Consider the following 24,913-nt stretch of genomic DNA (forward strand, 5'->3'; position numbering starts at 1 on the left):
GACAGCATATGCGGAACCTAACTCCTGATACCGCCGGGGGCGGGCTGGTTTATTCAGAAAGCCTGTTAGCTGCGTTTAAATGGTGTGTAGGAGTGAAGTAACACATGTTTACTTAATTCTCTAGGCTAAGCTATAATAATAAAAATGGAATGAATATTTAATTGTAAAGGTGCTGTGGTGAATATTTTGTATATACTTTGCAATATTGATTTAGGGACAGATTTTCCAAGCATACCCAAAGAGAGGAATCTTAGTAAAATTCTAAGAGTTCACTGGATAATTATTGTAATCATCCTAATCACTTGAATGCAAATCAATTAATAAAAGTAAATCCTAGACAAAGATTTGATAGATTTATTTTAACAAATATAATGAGACTGCATTACAGCCCGCTGAATTAGAATCTCTGGAAAGCTTTTGTTTATGTCTGTGGAGGATTTTGACACAGCCAATGCATGGACTAAGATTTGAGAGTCAGTGCCTAATAACAAGTATAATAATGCAAATAATAACTAATGTATACTTAATCCATGCCATGAGCCATGCACCAGGCCAAGCACTTCAGATTATCTCCTTTAACATTCATAACAACCCAATGGTGTAGGTACTGTTACTATTCCTGTTTTATATGTGAGGGAATGGACGTTTAGAGGGGTCAAGTTACTTGCTTAAGGTCACATGGTAGGACTTGAGCTCATGAAACAGACAAACAGCTTTTCAGCCTCTAGCTGTAACCATCAATTATATACAGAGGGCCAAGGAACATGTTAAATGGCACCATGGGGATTCAATCAGAAAACTCCAGAATGTGGGAAATTCCATGACATAAATGACTTGGGTTTTTTTTGACAATCAAAATGGATGAAACAGAGAGGGAAGAGAGACTTGTAGATCAGCACTGTCCTATAACACTTTGTGCAATCGTGGAAATGTTCCGTATCTGCACTATCCATGCGACTATTTGGCACTTGAAATGTGGCTGTTGCAATGGAGGAACTGAATTTTTAATTTTATTTAATTTGAATTAATTTGTGTTTAAATTTAAATGGATACATGTGGCTAGTAGCTGCCATGTTGAACAGTGCAGTTATAGATCAGACTAAAGAGACAGGTCAGTCAAATGCTATGTGTAGACCTTATTTAAATCCTGAGTCAAACAAAATAATTCTAAAAAGATTTTATGAGACAACTGGGAAATGGCCACTGACTAGGTATGTGTTAAAATTTTTAAGTAGCATAATGGCTTTATAGTTAGGCTTTTAAAAAAGAGACTTTACCTTTTAGAGATACACACTAAAATATGTAAGCATGGGGATGATATGACATCTGGAACTTGCTGTATAAGATTCCTTTGGGGGCAAGAGAGAGTACTGGTTGGAGTATAGATGAACATCACTGACCGTGAATGGATGATTGTTGAAGCTGGGTGATGGGCACATGAGGGTACAACTGTCTTCTCTCAATCTTAGAATAGGTTTGAAATGTAAAAAGATATTTGCGTAGTGCTTTTCCATGTATTATCTCATTTAATCATCAGAACTTAGGAAGCAACTGGAACGACTGTTTACAGATGGAGAATCCGAGGCTCAGAGAGATTAGGTAACGTGCCTGAGGTCACACAGCTAGTTGAAGGCCTAGACTCAAATCCAAGCAATCTACCTCCAAATGTTGTGATTCCATCTCCTCATACTCTGTGTGACAACCTGTGTCATTGTCACGGGTTGCTTAACGGTGAATGAAGCAGGAAGGGTGAGGGAAACAGAGTAAACACCATGGCTCTCATTCAGAATGATGGCTCTGCAGCACGTGCTCCTCTAATTAGGAAGAGATGACCGTCAGCCACCAGCTGCATGAGCTGATTAGTGAGCACAGAGAGAGAATGCTGCTGAACAGGATTAATTTGTAAGTTCCAGCTGTGAAAGAGGCTTTATTAACCTTTTTCTATATACCACAAATGATGATAATAAAAGCCATTTAAGACATTAAGTCCATTGATTGCAATTGCTCTTCTCAGGACTCAAAGGTTATATTATGCTCCTTTTCCTTCAAAATATAGTCAATATGTGCTGAGGAAAATTTTCTCAGGGTAGTATCTGAAACAAAAGACAAGTAACTTGTATTTGATCTTGTTAATGCATCTATTCTCAAATTAAATGATTTTGGTCTTTAATTTCTTATACCTTCCTCAAAGGCCTTGGTTCCTATCGGCATATGATGACACGTTAACGTTTCCTACATAAAAGATTTCACAGCAGAGGCACAGCTCGGCCAATGCTTTTAGGCAATATTTTCACTCCTTGACAATTATGATACAGTGAAGTATCTTTCTTAAGCTAATAAATTAACCACTTAGTATCTGTGGGAACTACAAACAAGAGAGATGAATATACTAATTATTACCCTTCGTATCCGGACCTTTGTCTAGGCTTCACTGCTTACTGGTTGTAGCCTATGATAGTAGTCACTCAGCACTTGAGTGAAGAGTCACATGTAGCTTCATCTCTAAAAATATTTGCAAATATTTGCCTGGATCTGTTGGAATGTAATAAAAGGGACAAAAAAATAATGGCCTAATAATGACAGGATGCAGGAAAAAGGGTTATGAATTGAATCTTGAAGCAATTAAACTGTGTCCCGTAGAATTTTATTCCTGGGCTGAGAGTAACGGCCTTGAAGCACTGAGCCTTCTTGCTCAGAACAACTGCCTGCTTCCCAAGCAGCTGCTCTGAATCCAACATCTCCATCATCTCAAGCAGCCGTCACTCCCTCCTCAGGTCTGAGCTGACCCATCTCACCTGAGAGCTGGAGTTGCAGGAAGGCACGAGGCAGGAATTGGAGTCAGAAGGCAAATGGCAAGCGCAGATTTATGGAATGGTGAGTTCCAATAATTAAGTAACCAAAATGTCATACAGAAATGAGATGTGCCACACAAATTGTAACCATGAGTGCCTTAGAGTTTGCTGAGGAGAGAATAGGATTACGAAGACTTTACCCTAATGGTCTAAGAAGGCTTTGAAAACTACGGATGTCTTTCCACGTGCTTTGAGTCAAGACTTGTTTTCTTCACGTTCTTATTAAAAAATCCACCTCTAGCCAAAAGGGTTTAAAGACATTACCGCCTTCTAAAGATCATGAAAATTGAAAATCAAAATGACTTTGCTTATGTAGGATCCAAACTTTTCTGAAGTATTTGAGTTCTCTTCAAAGGAAATTTCACACATAATTTGGAGGAATGCACGTGTTGAGGTAAAGATTCTTTTAGGGACATTTAGATGGTGAAAGAAAGTAAGCCCTACCCTCACCCCCACAGATAGTGCAATAAACCATTATTAGATCTTATACTGTTATTAAATAATATGTTTTACAAAAAAGATTGAACACATAAAATAAGAACATACCTCTGATTGTTCCAGAAGTAAAAATATCATCATTTTGTGTCAAAAAGCTCTTCCTGATTGACCACACCTGCTATGTTCCTTGTTCACTGTGTAGTTTATTGCTTATTTCTACAGGCCGGCTCTGCAGATGTCACGTCTGGTTATGCAACAGGTTTGGAGTTTTAGTTTATTTTTGGCTGGGATGGCGTGACAAAGTTTAATGTCTTGCATAAGCTTAACATTTCAAAAATTTTTAGCCTGAACTTTGTTACATCTAGGACTTTCCTGAAACTTTGACCTGATAATGAGGAGAAAGTGAACATTATTCAAAAGATGTAGGACAAGGAAGATAGGGAGAAAGGAGCATCAGTACTGAACCCTCCAGATCAATCTTCGCCCTCGACCTGATACAGTTATCAATGCTGCATTAGACAACCCGGCTCTGGGCAGTGAGCAGAAGCCTTTCAACGAAGACGTCTGGCTACTACATACAGTGTTTAGCATGGTTTCCCAATTGAAGGTTTCTGAATTTAATTTAACCTCACCGTTAGCCTCCCTTAATATCTGGCAGGCAAAGTGTTGCACAGTCTGGATAGAATCCTGCTGCAGGATTACCAGATTTCTGGACTATTAGTACTATTCTCTTTTAATGTCATCGTTGTGAAACAAAATGAACAACCTGAAAACTATATTTGCAAGTTAAGCTGCAGTAACCATTTACTGCCAAAACTAAACGTGACCAAAAACCTCTAAACATGACAAAACACACGCACACCACCCTACACCACACACACACACACACACACACACACACACACACACACACGGGCCAGGAGCCATAAGGCAATAGTTTGATAAATTATACTACTATCAAAATCATACAACTCCCAAACACAGAGGATACACACAAGAGACAGAAAGGATGTGGGTAAGAGGAATCCTCACTTACTACTAGGGAAAAGTATGAACTCTAGGAGACAACCACGCTGAAGAACACTTTACAATAGCCAGTAAGGAGGGTGCAGGACTCACAAACCAACAGCCTCCCTTGTAGACAGACACACTAGGGAAATCCTTGGACACGTGCACAAGGAGATATGTCAATGCAGCATTGTTTTTACTAAAGGAAAAAGGAATAATCTAAATGTTTATTAATTTTAAAATAGAAAAATATATTCATAAAAGGGACTACTATTCGGTAGTTAAAAGGAATAATCTCAATCTATATGCATCCACATGGATAAATTTTGAAGTCATAGTGAATAACCATGCTGAATTGCAGAATGATATGCACAGTCTGGTGCAATTTATAGAAACTTTATAATTTTAAAAAATTATATATATACATTTTTTAAAGAAACAGATCTGTGAAAAAGTATAAAACCATGGGAGTGTATTGTTTAAGGTGTTGTCAAAATCACAGGTGACTCCCTTGTTTAGGCCAAGCCCAATTTGGGTTCTTTTAAAAATAAGCAATGAGGTAGAAGTTTCAGAATATCCAAAGACTAGAGAGTATTCAGAAGTTTCTTTTACCGTCCTTTAATTCTTTCTGCAAAAACGTTCAGACATGAGCACATTGGTTCCATCAGCCTCCTCAGGAAATGTCTTCATTTTTCATGTGCCCGAGCAGATAGGAACGCCCCAGGCCCTCTGCCTGCAACCTTTCATAGAGGCAGACGTTAGAGCTTTGACCCCAGCTAAAATCTGCTCCAAAGTGGGCAGAAAGAGGTATTATGGCCTTTTTCAAATGAACCTCTCCTAGGGTCAAAATAAATTATTGTATAATATATAATATATCCAATCGCAACTCAACGACCTCCTTTGAGGCAAGTTTGACGGGCAGATTCTTCTCTGTTCTTTATTAGCAACATCAGTCAGAAGGTGGCACAGTTTGTGAACAGCTTCTCACGGGAACTTTGCGAGCCTCACTGTTGCAACGATGTGAACCTGGTCTCTCTTGGAAAGATGCTTGCAGATCCCGGGAAGGCTTACTTGAGAACAACTGTCCACAGACAATTCATTATTGCTGTCTTTTTTTCTTCTAAAAGACACAGGAAAATATTTAAACCTTTGGTGCATGTGAGGGGGTTTTCAGGTGTACAAAGGGTCTCCACAAATGATGCACGTCACCTTCGAGGTGGTGGTCACCTGTGGGGAGACGTGGAGAAGAACGGCATCAGTGAGAGTGGAAGAGAAGCTTCAGCTGTACCTGTAACATTTTATTCTTTAAAAAACAAAGGTGAAGCAAATATTGCAAAATCACGGTAACATTTTAAAACTGGATGGTGGACATATAGGTGCTATTATATAATTCTCTCCTGCTTTCTGTACACTTGAAATGTTATACTTAAAAAAATGATAAAGAAACAAAGCAATGCTGAAGGGTGAACAACAAACTTGGAAAAATATATTCAGAACATGTATGGGTGTGGGCCCTGTGGCCGAGAGGTTAAGTTCATGTGCTCATCTTTGGCAGGCTGGGGTTTGCTGGTTCGGATCCTGGGTGTGGACCTACACACTGCCCACCAGGCCATGCTGCGGTAGCATCCCACATAGAAGAACTAGAATGACTTGGAACTAGGATATACAATTACGTACTGGGGCTTTGGGGAGAAAAAAAATACAGGAAAATTGGTAACAGGTGTTAGCTTAGGGCCACTCTTGCTCACCAAAAAAAAAGGAAAAGCATACTTAAAAAAAAAAGGAACATGTATGAGAAAAGGGTCTATTTTCCTGATATGTAAAGACAAATCAATAAGGACAAGATAAATGACCCAAGAGAAAAATCTGTGGAGGATATGAATGGGGAATTTATAGAAAAATAGCTAATGAATTTATAAAATATATAGCCTAAATATATATGAATCTCTCTCCATGTGTGTCTATGTGTGTGTATACACTCATCAAACAAATGCAAATTGAGAAAACAATACTGCTTTTCACTATCATATTGGCAAAATTTCTTATATTTGGCAAAACACAGTGTTACTAATGGTGGAGAAGAAACATTCTCATGTGTTTTTGAGAAGACTGTATTGGTATAATCATTCTGGAAGGCAACATTTTTTACATTCCCTTTGAAAGACCAATTCCATTTCTAGGGTTTTTTCCCTTTGGATATAATTGCATGAATGCACACAGATATATGTATAAAGGTATTGTTTATCATAGTAAAAAATTGAAGAGAAAATAAATTTTCACCAGTGGAAGACAGATCAAATTGATGATGATACATCCAATTGCCGAATAGTCTGTATCAACAAATGAAGATCTCCACAATACAACATAAGTTTAGAATGAGCAAGTGGTGGAACCATGTATACAATACAATTCGATTTGCATGAAAGGCATGCGTTATACATACGTGTGCACCCAAATGTCTGAACGCAGCATCACAGTGATTACCTCCGGGGCATGAAACTGGAGGTTGGGAACAGGCAAGAAACCTTTTCTTTCCTCTTAGACTTTTATTGCATCAGTTAGGACTCTATGCTGCAAATGACGGAAAACGGAAACTCAACCTGCTCTAAGAAGTGGGTGGATTTGTTGGCTTAATGTAACTGAAAAATCTGGGGGGAGTTTCAGTTCATCTTGAATCACGGCTCTGCAATGTCACCAGGATGCTTTTCCTGGGTCATGACTTCATCTTTTGCGTATGTGAATGGTGTCCTCTAGGGGTGTGTACCTGATGGCCCTGATCATCTGGATAGCTCCCCTATCCATTACCAAAGGCAGGGGGGAATGCTTCCCTTTTCCAGAAGCCTCTACTTACTGGCTCTCAAGGGTTCATCAGTTCTAATTGGATTGTATACCAATCTTTGAATCAAACATCATCAATCGTGGCAACGGGCTTGTGGATCAATTCCAGGCAAACAAATTAACATAAAATGGAGTCTGGATGGTTTCCCAAAAGAAAGAGGGATGCTGGGCAGCAAAGAGCAAATATCCACTATTGCTAGATAATGTTTTCCCAAGGGCATGTAATTATCTGTCTGTCTATCTATCTATCTATCTATCTTTCTATCTATCTATCTATCTATTTTATAGTCCACTAGGGCCTAGACTCTGAGCTCCACAGGAAGGGACTATGTTTGTGTCACTCATTATCTGTCCTTTGGGTCTAAGACGGGTTCCTGGAACATGATAGGTGGTCAGATAATATTTGTAGAATAAAAACAAGATGAAACAACCTACATTGCAACCTGACTCCTAATCACTGTCTACAGATTAAGAAAACTTAGTCACAGAATGAGCATCCTCAAGGCTATCTTTCACAATATTTTCATCCCAAGTGATCAGAAGAGAGGCTGATGTAGTGAGAGAGACACAATTTTTAGGAGAAACACTGATGGCTCTTTTAAACATTTGCTGATACTGCTTTTTGTTGATAGAAATTATTTGATACATTGTGTGAATTCATTACTCCTGAACTATTGCAATAATGGTTGAACTCAGCTAATTCACTTACTCTATTGTTCAAATAGCTTAGGGTCAGGCTAATTTAAGACTTTTCTTCTTCTTTCTCTTCCCTTTCCTTGGCCCTCCTTTGGGTACTCCCCTCACCGGGCCACCGAGAACTGCTTCTGCCTGTGCAGCTTGCCACATATTTACGGTTGCCAGATAAAATACAGGATGCTCAGTAATGTGTGAATTTCAGATAAACAGCGCATTATTTTTCAGTACGTGTATGTCCCAGATATTGCATGGGACCAGATATTACATGGGGTATGCTTATCTAAAAGATTATTCATTGTTTATCAGAGTTCACATGTAACTGAGCATCCAGTGTTTTTATTTGCTGTAATTTCTTATTTTTATTTGCTAAATCTGGCAACTCTACACATAATGCCGGCTACCTGCAACTACTTTCAGTTTCCCAAAGGGTAAACCCCTGGGCTTTCTGGACCATGAAATAGCTGATTATTGGATTTTTACTTGTTAGTATGGCTCTTTTATACTTAAAGAGCAATCCTAAAGTAAACCCGTGTGTAACCACCCCCCAGGTGAAGAAACATAGCAGAACGATGCCAGTACCTTAGCGCCATCTGTGGTTCTTTCCTATATCAGCATCCTCCTCCCTCCCTTGAGGGGTAACGACTGGCTTTTTTCATCATTCTCTGGCATCTCTTTAGGTTTGCCACCTGTGTAAGCATGCATAACGATATAGCTCCTTTTGACTACCTTTGATAGTTTCTTTGTGACTTGTTTCTTTCACCCAACCTTGCACTTGTGAGGTTTATCCATGTTTATGAGTGCCGCTGTGCTTCCTTACTTGTCATTGCTGCACAGTGTTCCAAAATGTGATCATACCCATGATTATCCATCCATTGTACTGTTGTGCGGTTGATGGTACAGTTTTAACTTAAGTTGAAAATTTTAGAATGTTTTAAATTTATTGCAGGAAACTAAAATAACTACCATAAAATAGTTTCATACCGTTTAGGGAAATTTCTAATACTTAGTACTCCTCTGAAAATTTCTGTTGCTATATTCAATAATTGGGCAAAGTTTAGAGGCTTATATAAATTGGTTCTCATTTATATTCACAAATTGTTTTTTATTGTGGAATAACAGACATATAGTAAAATGCACAAATCTTAAATATATATCTTGATGAATTTTTACATATGTATATACCTGTGTAACCATCACCCAGATCAAGATCTAGAACGTTTCCAGCATCCTTTTACTATGACTGTCTTGCAGCTCTTTTATTTCCTGTTGCTACCTACAAGATAGCTGTCTGTCTAAATTTTTGGACATGCCCAATACAAGTCTGTATGATGATGGGTTTTGGGCTTTCAGGTGCACCACATGGTGAGTCTGCACAATGCTAAGTGGTTCCTTTAGAGAAGGGCTCAAGCCATTCGATTTCCAAAAGGAAAAGTGATAATACAGATGCTGATGGGGCTAACAAAGTAGATGAACTAATGTTTCTATTAAATAAAAAAATATTTATCTTCCAAAAGGAGGATTTAAGATCAGGCAGATAGTAACATCACATGTCTTTATAGTTAAATTGAACATATAACTCTCTGCTTGTGTATTTATCATATAAAGAAAAAACTGACTTATTGCAAATATTATCACCCACTAGCTGTAAAATGCCTTGAACCTGGTGATGTGTAGAAAGTATAAGAATAAAGTTACATGCAAGCAATTTATTCAAAACTTTGAACTTATTGATATATTTTTTATTACTATAATGTATTCTGTATACTGCTCTGTATTCTGACCACAAATTGCTGTGATTCCCCTCAGAATTATGCCACTCTCTAATGGCTACATAACAGCAATGTCTCTTAAAATATACCCAGTGGCACAGTGGTTAAGTTTGCACCCTCCACTTCAGCGGCCCAGGGTTCACCTGTTCGGATCCCGGGTCCAGACAAGGCACCACTTGGCAAGCCATGCTGTGGCAGGCATCCCACATATAAAGTAGAGGAAGATGGGCATGAATGTTAGCTTAGGGCCAGTCTTCCTCAGCAAAAAGAGGGGGATTGGCTCAGGGCTAATCTGCCTAAAAAAAAAAAAATATATATATATATATATATATACACTCTGAAATTTATTTATTTATTTATATTTTAATTGCAGTAACATTGGATTATAACATTATATAGCTTTTGGATGTACATCATAATATATTTCGAATTCTGTGTAGATTACATCCTGTTCACCACCCCAAAATTAATTATAGTCCATCCCCTCACATGTCAGCCTAATCACCCCTTTTGCCCTCCCCTCCTTTCCCTATGGCAACCACCAATCCAATCTCCATTGCTATGTGTTTGTTTGTCATTGCTTTTATCTTCTACTTATGAGTGAGGTCATACGGTATTTGACTTTCTCGCTCTGACTAATTTCACTCAGCAGAATACCCTCAAGGACCATCCATGTTGTCAGAAATGGCCATGTTTCATCATTTCTTATGGCTGAGTAGTATTCCATTGTGTATAAATACCACATCTTGTTTATCCATTCATCCCTTGATGGGCACCTAGTTTGCTCCCAAGTCTTGGCTATTGTGTATAATGCTGCAATGAACATAGGGGTGCATGCATCTTTATGCTTTTGTATTTTCAAGTTCTTTGGATAAATACCCTGCAGCAGAATAGCTGGATCATATGGTAGATCTATTCTTAATTTTCTGAGGATACTCCATACTGCTTTCCATAGTGGCTGCACCAGTTTGCACTCCCACCAGCAGTGTACAAGGGTTCCCTTCTCTCCACATACTCTCCAACATTTGTTGTTTCCTGTCTTGTTAATTATAGCCATTCTGACCAGAGGGAGGTGATACCTCATTGTAATTTTGATTTGCATGTCCCTGATAACTAATGATGTTGAGAACATTTTCATATGCCTGTTTGCCATCTGTGTATCTTCTTTAGAGAAATCTCTGTTCAGATCTTTTGCCCATTTTTTAATTGGATTGTTGGTTTTCTTGTTGAGCTGTATGAGTTCTTTGTATATTTTGGATACCAGCCCCTTATCTGGTATATGGTTTGCAAATATCTTCTCAATAAAGGAATACAGTCAAGTCGCAGGAAACAAAATCAATGTACAAAAATTAGTTGCGTTTGTACATACTAACAATGAAGCAGAAGAAAGAGAAATTAAGAATGCAATCCCACTTACAATTGCAATCAAAAGAATAAAATACCTAGGAATAAACTTAACCAAAGAGGTGAAAGATCTGTACACCGAAAACTATAAAACATTGATGAAAGAACCCAAAGAAGACACATAGAAATGGAAAGATATTCCATGCTCTTGGATTTGAAGAATCAACATCATTAAAATGTCCATACTCCTTAAAGCAATCTGTAGATTCAATGCAATCCCTATCAAAGTTCCAACAAAATTTTTCAAAGAAATAGAACAAAGAATCCTAAAATTTACATGGAACAACAAAAGACCCTGAATAGCCAAAGAACACCTGAGAAAAAAGAACAAAGCTGGAGGTATCACACTTCCTGATTTCAAAATATACTACAAAGCTACAGTAACCAAAACAGCATGGTACTGGCACAAAAACAGACACACACATCAAGGGAACAGAATCGAGAGCCCAGAAATAAGCCCACACATTTATGGACAGCTAATATTCGACAAGGGAGCCAAGAGCATACCATGGAGAAAAGAGAGTCTCTTCAATAAATGGTGTTGGGAAAACTGGACAGCCACATGCAAAAGAATGAAAGATCATTCCCTTACACCATGCACAAAAATCAACTCAAAATGGATTAAAGGCTTGAATGTAAGACCTGAAACCATGAAACTCCTGGAAGAAAACATAGGCAGTACGATCTTTGACGTCGGTCCTAGCAGCATATTTTCAAGTCACACGTCTGTCCGGGCAAGGGAAACTAAAGAAAAAATGAACAAGTGGGACTACATCAGACTAAAAAGCTTCTGCACAGCAAAGGAAACCATGTGAAATTTCTGAATGCTCACTAGAGATACGTTGTTCAGACAGATCTCTCCAGTATTTTACATTTTCAGCATGGGAAGGAAAGAGAACTCAAGCACTGAGAGTTTTAGTGAATCTTAAGGAAAAGTATTCACGTGTTAAATGAAATGATTTTGTGTGCACATGCAATACATGTTGAAGAGGAAGAGAGGGAAGAAGAAAGTGGATGGGCACTGAACAATGTTTTATTTCTATAAATGTGGAGCTTACAATTGAGAATCTCTTGCAGGAAAGATTCCAGGTCAAGATGTACGCTGTGACACATGATTAATCCCCACTCTCTCATCTCCCACTGAAATTCCAACACAGATACTTTTCAAAATCACAGAACTATATCTGTAGAAAACGATTACAGTCTCGTCAGTGTGCCAGAAATTTTGAGGACTACCTGGAAAATAGAAAGCAAATGGGTTGAAATTTCCTGTAAAAATCAAAAGAGAAGAAATTGCATCTCAGGACACCAAAGCCAAGCCAGGTTCTTTCTAGGAAGCCTCAGATAAGCTCTAGGCTCAGCATCAGCGGATTCAAAGGGAGGAGCTGGCTGTGGAGCAACCATCAGTGGAGTTCCCTCAAGATGCTTCCTCGTGAGAGTATTTGGGCCTGAGAGAAAAACCAAAGCCAGACTTGTAGTAATGTCAGAATTTAGACCCAAAAAAGCATTAAAACAAGATACTTTATAATATTAAAGGGGGAATTTGCAATGAAGGTATAAAATCTCTGCACCAAATAACATAGCATCAATATCGATCAAGCAACAACTGTAGGAGATGCAAGGAGAAATAGAAACCCACTAGAGATGGAGCCTTCAGTTCACCTCTCTCGATCTATTTTAGAGCAAGTAGACAAAAGTAAGAAAATAGAAGAAAGTGCAGTAATGTCTTCAAAGGTCTAGGGAAAGACTTTTTGAATTTAGCCTTATTGTTAATTAAGCATCAGGATAAAATGAAGACATCTGGAAATTAAAAAGTTACCATTCAGTGTCCCCACGAGAAAACAATTACTTGAAGTTCTTCAGGCCAAAAATGGGAAACCAAGACATCAGATTGTACATAATGGTGGCAACTAAGTACAACCAGAAAAAATAAAAGAAAAATTTAAGCAGCAAACTTTTAATGTCGTAGCCTTCAGTTTCCTTCTAAATTAGTTCAATCGCAATGTTTGGTTTGCGGTGAATAATACTTATGTAATCTTAATATTGTACATGCCGTGTATTGGTTTTCACTTTTGGGTGTCAAACAATGTCAAAAGCACAGAAGATTTAATAATTATATTACAGAACAGCAAGTAAATCTCATAAATCTTGGCAATTTAAAGATTACGTGGCAGGGTATCTCAGCCAACAAATTCAAGTGTATAAGAAATATCACTTTATTTTCTACATTTCAGTTTAATTTCCACCTCTGGGAAATATTCTCTTTCTCCCTCTACCTCTCTCATAAGACCTGCTTGATGGGAAATGTAACCACAGACATTCCTGGGCTTTCTCTGCCCTCCTGGGGTCCCACCAAGGTATGCAGTTGCCAAATATTCAGAGAGAAGGGCGCCCCCCAGGCTTCAGTGATCTGCACACCCGGGTAACCGGGAGCCTCCATGAATGACTCTTTGCAGCGCAGCAGATCTCTGCTCCTTTGGGGCTCCACGCGCGGCATGGGAGTCTCAGCTGAGGTTGGAACCCTGTGCTAGGGTCCTGCTTTCCCCAAATAGCTGACACCACTACCTTTTCTGAGGTTTGCCCCTCCTAGGGCTCCACCATGGAGCAGTGTTTGTTTCCCACGTAGCTTCTCAGCACCGCTCCGGCCCTCGCGGACCTCCGACGGGGGAGCCTCTCCTGCCCCTGCTCCTCCAGGGCCCCTGCGTCCTCCTGAACGTCGTGTGCTCCTCGCTGAGCTCAGGTGTGTGGACAAGTAAAACAGGCAAACATTTGACTGGCTAACTCTGCCCTCCTCCCTGCCCTGTGCCTCTCCTGAGGCAATAAAATTCACAGCATGTTACTGCTTGAATGGAAAAATGGAAAAGGGGAAACATGAATTAAGATCACACAGTATTTTTCAGACAATATTAACATAACTGAGAACAATAGGGAGGTAACTAGAGAGAAGAGGAGTAGAAGGGTAGTGTTCTTGCCTTTCATTGTGGATACTGAATCCATAGTAAATTTGATAAATCAAGAATTAAACATTTATATATGCTATTTAGAGTAAATAAGGCAATGACTAGAAAATAAAAATATAAACAATATAATCCAGAGGTGGAAGGGGAGTTAAATCATGATAAATTCTTAGTCCCTCAGAGTGGAATATCAATAGATTCTGTATAAACTTGATAAAACTTGAAGAAATATGATATAAAACTAAACTAAAAACTATTAACAGAGGTGATTTCTGGGAAATGAGTTAGGGCCTAGGGAGAAGAGGAGAAAACTGGGAAGAGGAGGGAGACTTTGTTATTTTCATTTTAAGCTTTTTTATTTTAATTTTTTTAATGATGCAATCCTTTTCTAACAAAAATTAGGTTAGTTAAAAATAAATGACTATTTTAACACACTGCCTCATCAACATTTATAAGACATACTTAATAAAGAATTCACACATTAAAATGTGCCTATGGGCACTAGGCCTTTACTTTAAAAATTCACTATTAAATTCCTTCCCATATTAGGAAGAGCTGCTAAAAAATCCACACCGAAAAACAAACCCCCTTAGCTTTATATAGATAAACAAATAATTTAGCCAAAAAGAAATACTTGAGAAACGACTAGAAGGAAACACTAACAAAAATTAGCAAGAGTGACAAGGCAATGGTAATGAGCACGCCGTCTTTCAAAAGAAGAAATCATTCAAAATATTTCTTTATCAGAGTCGCAAAAAAAATCATGTCCTCTGGTACAGTAAAACCACTTTAAAGATATATTCCAGCACCCTGCTAAATTCCATCAAAGTTCCTGTATGTAATCTCTATCAGTGCACACTACACTATATATTTACTCCTGAGATCTAAACTTCATGTAAAACTACACATCATCCTGAATAAGAGAGAGTGCAAGATGGCACAGGCAAGCACACAGACTCAGTGCCCTCTTCACAGTCTACTTTCCTTCAGAAGGTGGGCAAGTTCCTTTACCTCCAGCTCTTGTTTTTCTCCTCTGCCAATATGGAACTTCCAAATCGAGGTCTTATGAGGCTTTCCACATATGCCAAGAAGGAACCCAGCTACCAGGCAAAGAAGTCCAAGAGAGACCAAATGGAGAATCTGCTGGGGAAGGAAAGCCTAACCAAAGGGAGAGAATGGCCCCACTTGATAGTCAGCAACTGGGTCCACAAAGATGAGCGAGACGGCCGTGGATTCTCTCACTCTAGTGGGAGAATGAGAAGAGAGAATTAGAAAGGGGATCAATACCCATCCCAGCCAGTGCCTGGCCCTTTGAGCCAACCCAGCTGAGAACACAGACATGAAACACAGATGACTTCTTCCACTGAGGTCTGCCCAAATTCCTGACCCACTGAATCAAGAGCAAATAAAATGGTGGTTGTTTTATGCTGCACATTTTGGGGTAATCTGCTACAAAGGAATAAGTAACGCATATAGTCCCCTTTGTGTATTCTCATTCATGATACTGTTTGTGTCTTCTTTTTTTGATCAATCTTGCTAGAGTTTTATCTATTTTAATTTTTTCAAAGAATGAAGTTTTAACTTTGTCGATTTTCTTATTGTATCTTTACTTTCTATTTCACTGGTTTGTGTACTTTCTTTTACTATCTTTCTATTTTCTTTGACTTTACTCAGTTATTATTTTTCTAATTTCTTAAGAGGGACACATATTAATTTTAAGATTTTCTTCTTTTCTAATATAAGCATTTAAAATTTCTTTCAAAATTCCTTTCAAAGCACCTAATCCCACTAGTCTTGATTTGCTTCTTCATTATCTTTTGGTTTTAGACATTTACATTTTCCATCATAAGTTTCATCTTAAACCCAGAAGTTACTACACAGGGATTTTAAATTTATTTTTCGCTTTTAATTTCTAACTTTCTTGAGTCTATGCAGTTTGTTGAAGTTTTCTTCATGGCCTAGTGTGTGATCATTTGTAACTCCTCCATACGTGCTCAAGGAAAATATGTGTTCTCTGATTATTGAATGTCCATTCGGTCAAGTTGGTTAATTCTTTTGTTGAGATCTTCTTTATATCGTTGCTGAATTGTGTCTGTTTGGTCAATCAGTGCTGAGAGAGGTGTGTTGAATCACTCACGATAACGGCGGATTCATCATTTTTTCTCTGTAGTTCTGTAGATTTTTGCTTCATCAATAGTGAGCCTATTTTATTAGCTCCATACATGTTTAAAATTGCTCTAGCTTGGCGAATAGAATGTTTTATCATTGCACCATGACCCTCTCTGTTCCTAACAATGTGCCAGCTTTCTTTTGGAAAACTGCTTGGCAATTTCTTATAAAGTTAAGCATACCCAGAATGACCCAGAAATACCACATCTATATTTCCCCAAGAGAAATAAAACATGCCCACAAAAAAGACTTGTACAAGAATGTTTATAGCAACTGTTGACCTTAAACAGACAGTCAGTTATTTCTCCAGCAAAAATGGGTTTATGGGGGACCAGGAAAGAATTGCAGTTCAAAGTCTGAAACCATCTCGAGCCAGGTGCAAGTCGCTAGCAGCATGGAGGAGAAACTCTATTCTGGGAGGAAGAGCAAGTTGGGACGGCCATTGTAAACATGGAGTCCAGAGGTATAGCAGCGTTTCACTAGCTGAGTTGTGATAGTCTCTCATTGGCTGAGCTTCTTGGTCAAGAAGAAGTCTGTCTTCTTCCTGTTGGGCTCTGCTAGAAGGTAGGGTGTGAGAGCTCTGCCTTTGGGCCCCAAGACTCCAATTTAATGAAGTTTCTATTTATTAATTTCCACACAACTTTATTCATAATCGCTAAAAACGGAAACAATCCAGATGTCCAGCAATGGGTGAATGGGTAGACAAAGTATTCGATGGAATACTTTTCAGCAATAAAATCCAACTCCTGATCACGCAACAGTAGGGATGGATCTGGAAAGCATGGTTAGAGAAAGAAGGCCCACCTGGGAGAGGACCTACCCCCTTTATGTGTGTGGTGATGGAAATCAGAGCAGAGGTTGGCTGCCTAACAGTGGGCGCCTGGAAAGGGGATGAGGGAACTCTCAGTGATGGAAATACTCTGTATCCCGATTGGGTGGTGCTTACACAGCTGTTTACGTTTAGCAAAACTCATCAAATCACACACTAAAAGATCAATCCTTTCCACGGTATTTAAATTTTACCTCAATAAAAAGCGGATGGGAAAAAAAAAGCCTGGCGATGTTGGAAAGTAACGCTAAGCGATGTAAGGAGAAATCTGCGGTAGTAAACCCTTTTTAAAAAATATTAAGTGAAGAAAACGTTCCAATAAGCTGAGCTGTATTTGTGTGACTAAATAAGGACGTTAAAAAGCCCTGCAAACAGTGAATCCCTTCTGCTCCGAGGAGCGCTTTCATTTTTCCTCAGATGCTGGGGCCCTGGAGCTCCGGTCGGATTAGGGACCCTAACGCCTCACCTGCGCCCCGGCCCCGCCCCTCAGGCATAATCCCGTCGTACCCGCCCATCCTTTGAACCGTGCGTTCACCTTTCAATCAGTTCGAATAGCACAGGGAGAGAACCAATCGCAAGCCTCGTGGGAGAGAAGGGGCGGGCCCCTTTCCCGCAGGGGTTGCTCAAAGGCCCTCCAATCAGAGGCTGGGTGTGGGAAGTTCGGATTCTGGGCGGCTCAGGTGTAGGCGGCACTGCTCCGAGGCGGCGGCGGCGGCTCTCCAGACAGGGAGCGTTCCTTTCCTTTTGGTTTGACTGAGGTTTCACGCGACAGGCTGCCTGAGGAAGGTGAGTGCTGGGAGCTGGAGGAAGGGCGCTGGCTCGCCTCCTCCTAGAAGGTCTGGAAGGGTCTGAGGTGGGCAGTGGCGAGCTGGACGCCGCTTGGGGGAGGCTCCTCTAGGACCACTTACCTGTCCTTCCCGCAGCCGATGGCTCCGTCCTCCAGAAGAGTAAGTATTTGTTGCCATAATCTATGCAGCAGTCAGCGTTTCACCACTGGGCCGTGATTGGCCTCTGGGGCGGGACGATGCTTAGCATCCTTGGCCCCGACCTTCAATTCCAGTAGCTGCTCCCAGAGCCAGCGACAACTAAACCCGCCCTGGTTGGGAACCTCTAGGCAAGCAAGACGAAGGCATTCTAGACTTTCAAGCTGGAAGAAACTCCACTCAGCCAAGAGGGGAACTTAGATGTCCTGTATGTGAAGAGCCAGGCTGCGGGGCTTGAGATCCCAGCTCCAGCGCCTGTTGGCAGTTCTCTCCCTCACCTGTGTAACAGCGATGACACTAACCACCTGTGCTGGTTTAGGTGACAATTAAACACGCCTTTACTATTAACTCGAGCTTTTGCACACACCCTGTCTCTCTTTGTGGAGCATAGTCCTATGCAGTATTTTAAAATAACTAATGGTTTATTGTTTAACATTTAGCACATTAATACTTGCAGGAGGTGGCAAGTCAAATAGTAGAGGAGCATGCTTACTGAAAAGTAGAGTCCTTTGTCACTTCCCCTGGGCTCTTACAGGAGAATGTTATTAGCATCCAGGTCAGAAGAATTCTCATTTTTTATATACTCTGTTGATTGCTTAAAATCATGTAACATTTTAATGGGTTGCATTTCTTGTGCAGATTTTTCTTTTATCTGGAGTTTTCTAGTGGACTGTCTCAGTTATTCTTGTTGTTGAAGAGTATAGTGTGCTTAGAACTTTTCTATCTTCCTATTGCAGACCTTCCCCTTTTTCTTTCTTTTTTTTTTCTTTTGAGCCAGCAACACTTGTGGAGAATCAGTCATCTTTCTCCCATTGGGCTTGGTTCTTTTCTATACCAGCTGCATAGGTGACTCCCTTAGACTTTCCACTTTCCTTTATTCTTTTCCTCATTTGAATGAAGGATTTCCTGGAACACATGGCATCCTGTTTGTTGTCCTTCTCCCTTGTTTTGCTTGAACACGTTCTCAAGAATCTTTCTAAGAAAAGAGTATGGGCCAGGTAAACAATATGATTTTTCACATGGCCGAAAATAATTTCATTATGCCCTCAAATGGCAAACTATGGTTATCCTTCTGTATCACCATGGTAGTTCTTCTAAAATCCCATCTTTTGCTCAATCTTGTATATCCAACTGCCTGCTTATCATCCCTGTCTGTCTAATAGGCATCTCGTGTGTTTGGTTTGTTTTGTTTTTTGGCTTGAGAAAAAATGCCAGGCTGCCTGCCTTCATCACAGGGAAAGGTTAGGAAACGATTCTGTATACTGTCCTTCACTTACTTTCCCTATTCTCTCCTTTCCTTCACTCTTGTCACTTTGTAATGCTGTGCGGTGAGCCTAGAGCCTCTTGTTTGTGTTATGGCCCACAGCTTCCTGGGCTTCACTTCATCTGTCAAGCAAGGCCCTATGTAGAAGCCCAAAATAGATCGTACTATCTTTTGATAACTTTCTTCCCACTCTGCAGTGTCGTATATTTATTCCATTTTGTACTGAAAATTTTTTATTTCAGAATGCTCTGAGGTGGGGCAGGAGGTGAACTGGAATCTTAATTTTTTAAATAATATGAAAATCTATATAAGTTGTCTACCTTTCTTTTCCCTGGCAGGATGGCTGCATCACATTTTGCCAGTCAACTGAGAAAGGATTTAAGTATTGAGATGATTAGAACTAAAATTGCTGAGGAGAGTTTTCTCTCTCAGAAAGCAGACAGATATGATAAATATGAACGAAAAAGACACTCTGGTTTGACGGATGTCAACCTTCCAACCTTGGAAGGTAGAAATCTTGAATTAGAGGAGACATCTCAAGAGCCTATTCCAGAAGAGATGAGTGTGAGGCAAAGTAAGTAAAGAGCTATTGTAATTTTAACTGCTTTGAAGAGGGGAAAAAAGTTGGTTTAATACCTGAGGTTAAAAAATCCTTGACCAGGGGCCAGCTGGGTGGTGTGGTGGTTAGGTTCACATACTCTGCTTCTGCGGCCCGAGGTTTGTGGGTTCGGATCCTGGGCGTGGACCTACATACTGCTCCTCAAGCCTGTGGCAGCATCCAGCAAACAAAATAGAGGAAGCTTTGGCAACAGATGTTACCTCAGGGACAATCTTCCACATCAAAAAAAAAAAAAAAAACTTACCAGAAGAATGGAGTTTTGAAATACCATTCTAAATAACTTGATATTTTCTATGACTAAATACTTCCTATTTAAGGTAAGGGCTGTGAAAGTTCCATTCGCTTGTGGAGTGTTGTAAGTTCTGACTTCTGGAGTTTGAATAAGATAAGTGTTGACAAGATTAATTGATAAGGGACATTAAAATAGAAGTTTTGTAGCTAAATCAGGTCTCAAGTTGTTTAAATGTTCACTGCTTCAATTTTGTCATTTTCCAGGACCAGTGAAATATGCAGCCCAAGGGCCTTCTTTACAGGGAGACCAGCTTTACTCTGAGTGACATGAGAAGCCATTATTGGATTAGTGTGTTTATAATCTGCTTTATGTTTTAAAGCATCACTTACGGATGGTAGGGTGACCAGCATGGCCTCCAGAAGACCAGCTGGGAGATAACTGCAATAATTTAGCTCATGGTTGACCACAGTGGGAACGGCAACCCTGGGTGGTTTCATTCTGGTTACATTTTGAAGTTTGAACCAATAGGATTTCCTAATAGAGTGGATGTAGGTTGATAAAGAAAAGTCAGGATGGTTCTAAGGGTTTTGGCCTGAGCAACTAAAAAAATGGAGTGGCCATTTACTAAGTTGTAAAATACTGAGAGAAGAACTTGCCATCTATAGATGGCAAGTCAGGGTGCTGTCTAGTATGGTCTGATGATGTGAAATATAAAGCTGGGCTGTTTTAGTGAAGAGGAAGAAATAATTGAGAAACAGCAATGAGGGACCACCCCCCACCCCGGCCCGCTTCAGGCCCAGTGATATGACCTTTGTGGGAGAAGAAAACAGTCAACCACTTGAGAGGACAACTAGGGGAGCGTTGTCTTCAGGGGAGAGCCAGGTTACGGTTAGATCAAGAGATGAAGGGAAGAGGAACTTCAGGGAAGTTGAGGATATAGGGGTTTCATCGATGATTAACCACTTCATCATCTGAGCTTTCGCATCTTCTGTTCTCTGCCTGGATTATTTCTTTTAAACAACTTTATTGAGGTAGAATTTGCATACCATAAAATTCACCCATTTAAGTAAATGCCTTTTGTTTAGTAAATTTACTGAGTTGTGCAGTCATCTCCCTGGATTATTTTAAACCCTCACCCAGTGGGCAAACGCACTCTCATTCTTCAGAAACCTTCTCGGGTATTCTCTCTTCTGACAAGCCTTTCCTGACCTCCCCAGACAGGTTTATACTGATTCTCGATTGTGCATTCTCGTAGTCTTCATTCCATGCTAAACCAAATTGAAACTGTGCTCATCTCCCCCACGATACTGTGAGCCCTTCAGGGGCAGAAATTCTCTTATTCTTACTTCCTAAAAATGTCTGGTACATAGTAGCCACTCACATTTTTCAAACAAGTTTAAATAAACATGAAAATACATAGTAGAAACCTGAGTTGAGAATCACAGGTGGGAGATAAGGAATCTGACAGGTCAAGGTGTCATCCAGGGATGCCTCTGAAGCTTGACTGAGGCTGGAGGAGCTGTTTCCAAGATGACTCACTCACATGACTGGCAAGTCGATGCTGGCTTTTGGCAGGAGGCCTTAGTTCTTCGTCATGTGGTGTCTCCATAGGGCTGACGCGGGGTCGGTGAGCCGAGGAGTCGAAAGAAAGATTTCTTAGACTCTCAAGATCTGGCAGTAGTGCTCTTTTATTTAGAGAATAGTGTGGAATAGCATGGGGACAGGACCCATGGGCAGTCGGAGCTTCTGCTGCTGCCGCTGCCCCGAACTGAGGGTTGGGGCCAATATTTAAGGCATAGGTGTGTGAGTTATCTCTTTATTAGTGCCCGTTTGGTCTGGCCATTTGGCGGTCCCACAACTTTTAGATAAGAATCAAACCGGATTGAGTAAATGGCAGAAGTCACCGCTCAAATATTATCCTCGGCTAAAGACAAAGGAGGATTTTGGGGTGGGGGGTCAGTTACATGAGGTTGCCAGACAGTTTCCAAAGATAAGGCCATCCCCCCTTCCTCCTGGCTCAGAGAGGGAGGCATCTTCACAGATAGAGGTTTCCCTTAGAAATGTAAATGTTTTCCCAACAAGGGGCAAACAAATTCCAGAGAGGGAGGCATGAAGATTTCCTTTACAAATGCAATTGCCTCTGATCAAAGGGCAAACAAATTCCACTCCTTGGAGCCTGCTTCTTATCTGTAGTTTTAAAAGTAACCAGCCTAAAAATCCTCATCATAAACTGTTTTAAAATTAAGCAGCCTAAAACTCCCCATCAGGGCTGCCTGAATCTCCTTAAGGCTCCACATGGCCACTGACTTCCCCAGCGCAAGTGATCTGAGAGAGAGCAGGGCCAAGCTGCACTGTCTTTAATGATACAGTCTTGGAAGCCACACTCCATCATTCCCACACTTTTCTTGGTGACACAGCTCAGCCCTATTCTGTGTGGAGGGGACAACACAAGGGCATGACTACCAGGAGGTGAGAATTGTTGGAGGTCAGCTTGGAGGTGGGTGATCATAGAAGTTAATTAATTTAAAAGTGAAGTAATGGATGCCTAGGGGATGGCAAGCAGTTAATTTGTGAACAAGAGAAGGCAAAAGGGAGAGAAATTTTGAAAGAACAGGGGTTGAAATGACTTGTGTGGTTAGCGTGCTAAGGAATCAATACGAAGTTACTGAAAGTATTGCTTAGCAGCTGTTGAAGTTAGATAATGGTATTTTAGACATTTGGATAACTTTTTATTTGAATGTTTTATATGCTATTTTCCCCCCTGCTTAGGATCAGCAAAGTCTCTTCTAAGTGATCAACGAAGACAAATGTTCCAGAAATACCTAGAGGAAAAGCGACTGAAAAAATTGAGAAACCTTCAGCGATGACCATTTATAGTGGGTGTTTATAGACATGATAAGACTATTTTTCTTTCATGAATACCAGCACACCAACCAAAAAAGGTAAATTTAGTATCATAACTTGATATTCAGGAATAGTTCTTAACCAGACTTTTCTTTAAGAGATTATACTTGATCTTAGCCAAGAGGCCAAGAAGCGATTATTTGAGAGTTTAAATGACTAAAACAACCCTTTCCCTGTAGTCCCTTTATTCACTTAGCTAGTTGGCAGGAGCTGGGAGTGACATCCTAATAGTTCAGAAGATGGAGATGAGGTCTCTCGGTGCAGCCATAGGTAGGTTGACACGGGATAAAACTAGCAAAGCAGTCAGAGCCAGGCTGGACGGGCAAGGCCGGGCGAAGGATCTGGCGTCCACCCTGTCGGATGCGGAGAGTCAAGAGAGGCTTATACATGAGCTTGTACCATGATCAGATTAATAATTCAGGAAGATTACCCTAGGCTGGAAGATCGTAGTCTGGAAGGGGAAGAACTTATAGGTAGGAAGACTGTAGTGAGACTGTCGTGATGGAATAGATGAGACAGGATAAGGGGACTGGGGCAGTGGGCTTAAAGGAAGAAACAGGTGTGAGACATCTCAGGAGATAAATTTGACGGGGACCAAGCAGATGGTGAGGGGTGAAGGAAATTGAAGAGTCGGAGATAAGATGATTCTGAAGATAAATTAGTTTGAGCAACCATATAAATTATGCTGCAGCTAAAAGAGGGGTGGAAGCCAGGAAAAGGAACATGCCTAAGTGGGTGCATATTGATAATGCTTTTCCTGCTTTTTCTGCAGCTCATTTGGGCCATCTGGATAACAGGCAGTTGGGAATAAAAATTTGAAAATCAGGACGGAGATCCATGCTGAGTGGTGGATTTAGGATATGATATTGGGAGTATGGATGGGGGTTTAAGCTGTAGGGCTAAATGAGACCACTCCAGTAAAGATATACACATTGTGAAAGAGTGAGGTCTAGAGAGCACCTTCAAGTGGGCAGAAGTCAGGTACCAGTGATAGGTCAGATTGGCAGGAGAGCTAAAACAGGACAGAAGCTGGAGGAGGGGTGATCTAAAGAAGAGAATGATCCATGAGTTAAGGGGGATGAAGTTTGAACACAGGCAGCTGGATTTGTAAATTAGGTAGTCACTGGTGATTTGCTCTTTTCAAGGTAGTCTCTTGTTGGCTGTGTATTCATTCCTGATTTAAATAAGAATTGAATAATATAAAAGCTCAAGATATCGCCTGTTTTTGTTTGCTTCAGGAATGTCATTGATTTGAGAGACCTTTGATTACTCTGCATGTGACCTTAGGATAAGGTGGAAGTGACCAAAATTAGTAGAATGTAGCTCAAGGTGGAAAGATACAGAAAAATATGGTGTGTATGTGTTCGAGGAGGGCGAGATTGTTTCTGTTTGGAGGAACATCAGAGAAGACCTCTTGGAAGGGGCTGAATTTAATCTGGCTTCTCAAGAGTATGTAAGGCACCAGTCATTGGTCTAAACTGTAAACAGCTATTTACAAAGTGTTATATGTAGGGGGAAAAAGACACACATTGTTGTGTTAAATAATACGATTCACCAGTAGTTTTTTATTCTACTTAGACAATAGCCATCGCTGAATATTGTTTACTTTGTGCCTCGTTTCTTCAGCACTAGATCTTCCCTGAGATTTGGAGAAGCAAGTGGCTTCTAATCTACAGAAGAAGTCTGATTGTGCTTCTTCAGGAATTTTAGAGTTGATAAATAACTTATCACTTTTAATCAATCCTTCTCTTGCTGGATTTCTTCCTTGCTTTGTGATCAGGTCTCCATTTTCTTATGGACAGAGGACAAGTGCACAATCATTGGATTTGAAGGCAAACTGTCAAAGCTAAGAAAGTAAGCTGTGCAGTATCTTTTCATAAACAGGAGAGAAGAGATCTTAATACTCTAGTTTCTTCATTGACCCCTTCCAAATATTTCCAGTTCATCATAT

At 40.2% G+C, this 24,913-nt stretch overlaps 1 protein-coding gene across 1 annotated transcript in view; it reads right to left on the minus strand.

The window, feature by feature from the left end:
• Positions 1-4,887: 4,887 nt before the first annotated feature.
• Positions 4,888-24,913, minus strand: part of LOC123284659 (serine/threonine-protein phosphatase 2A regulatory subunit B'' subunit beta-like) — a 55,626-nt gene continuing 35,600 nt past the window's right edge. Inside the window, exons 3-4 of the mRNA XM_070503400.1 lie at positions 23,155-23,315; positions 4,888-5,525 (exon numbers count right to left, since the gene is read on the minus strand). Of these exons, the coding sequence (XP_070359501.1) occupies positions 23,187-23,315 (129 nt within the window). The 3' untranslated portion in view covers positions 4,888-5,525; positions 23,155-23,186. The remainder of the gene's footprint in view (positions 5,526-23,154; positions 23,316-24,913) is intronic.

This window comes from Equus asinus, unplaced genomic scaffold, assembly GCF_041296235.1.
Source record: "Equus asinus isolate D_3611 breed Donkey unplaced genomic scaffold, EquAss-T2T_v2 contig_1, whole genome shotgun sequence".
Taxonomy (NCBI): domain Eukaryota; kingdom Metazoa; phylum Chordata; class Mammalia; order Perissodactyla; family Equidae; genus Equus; species Equus asinus.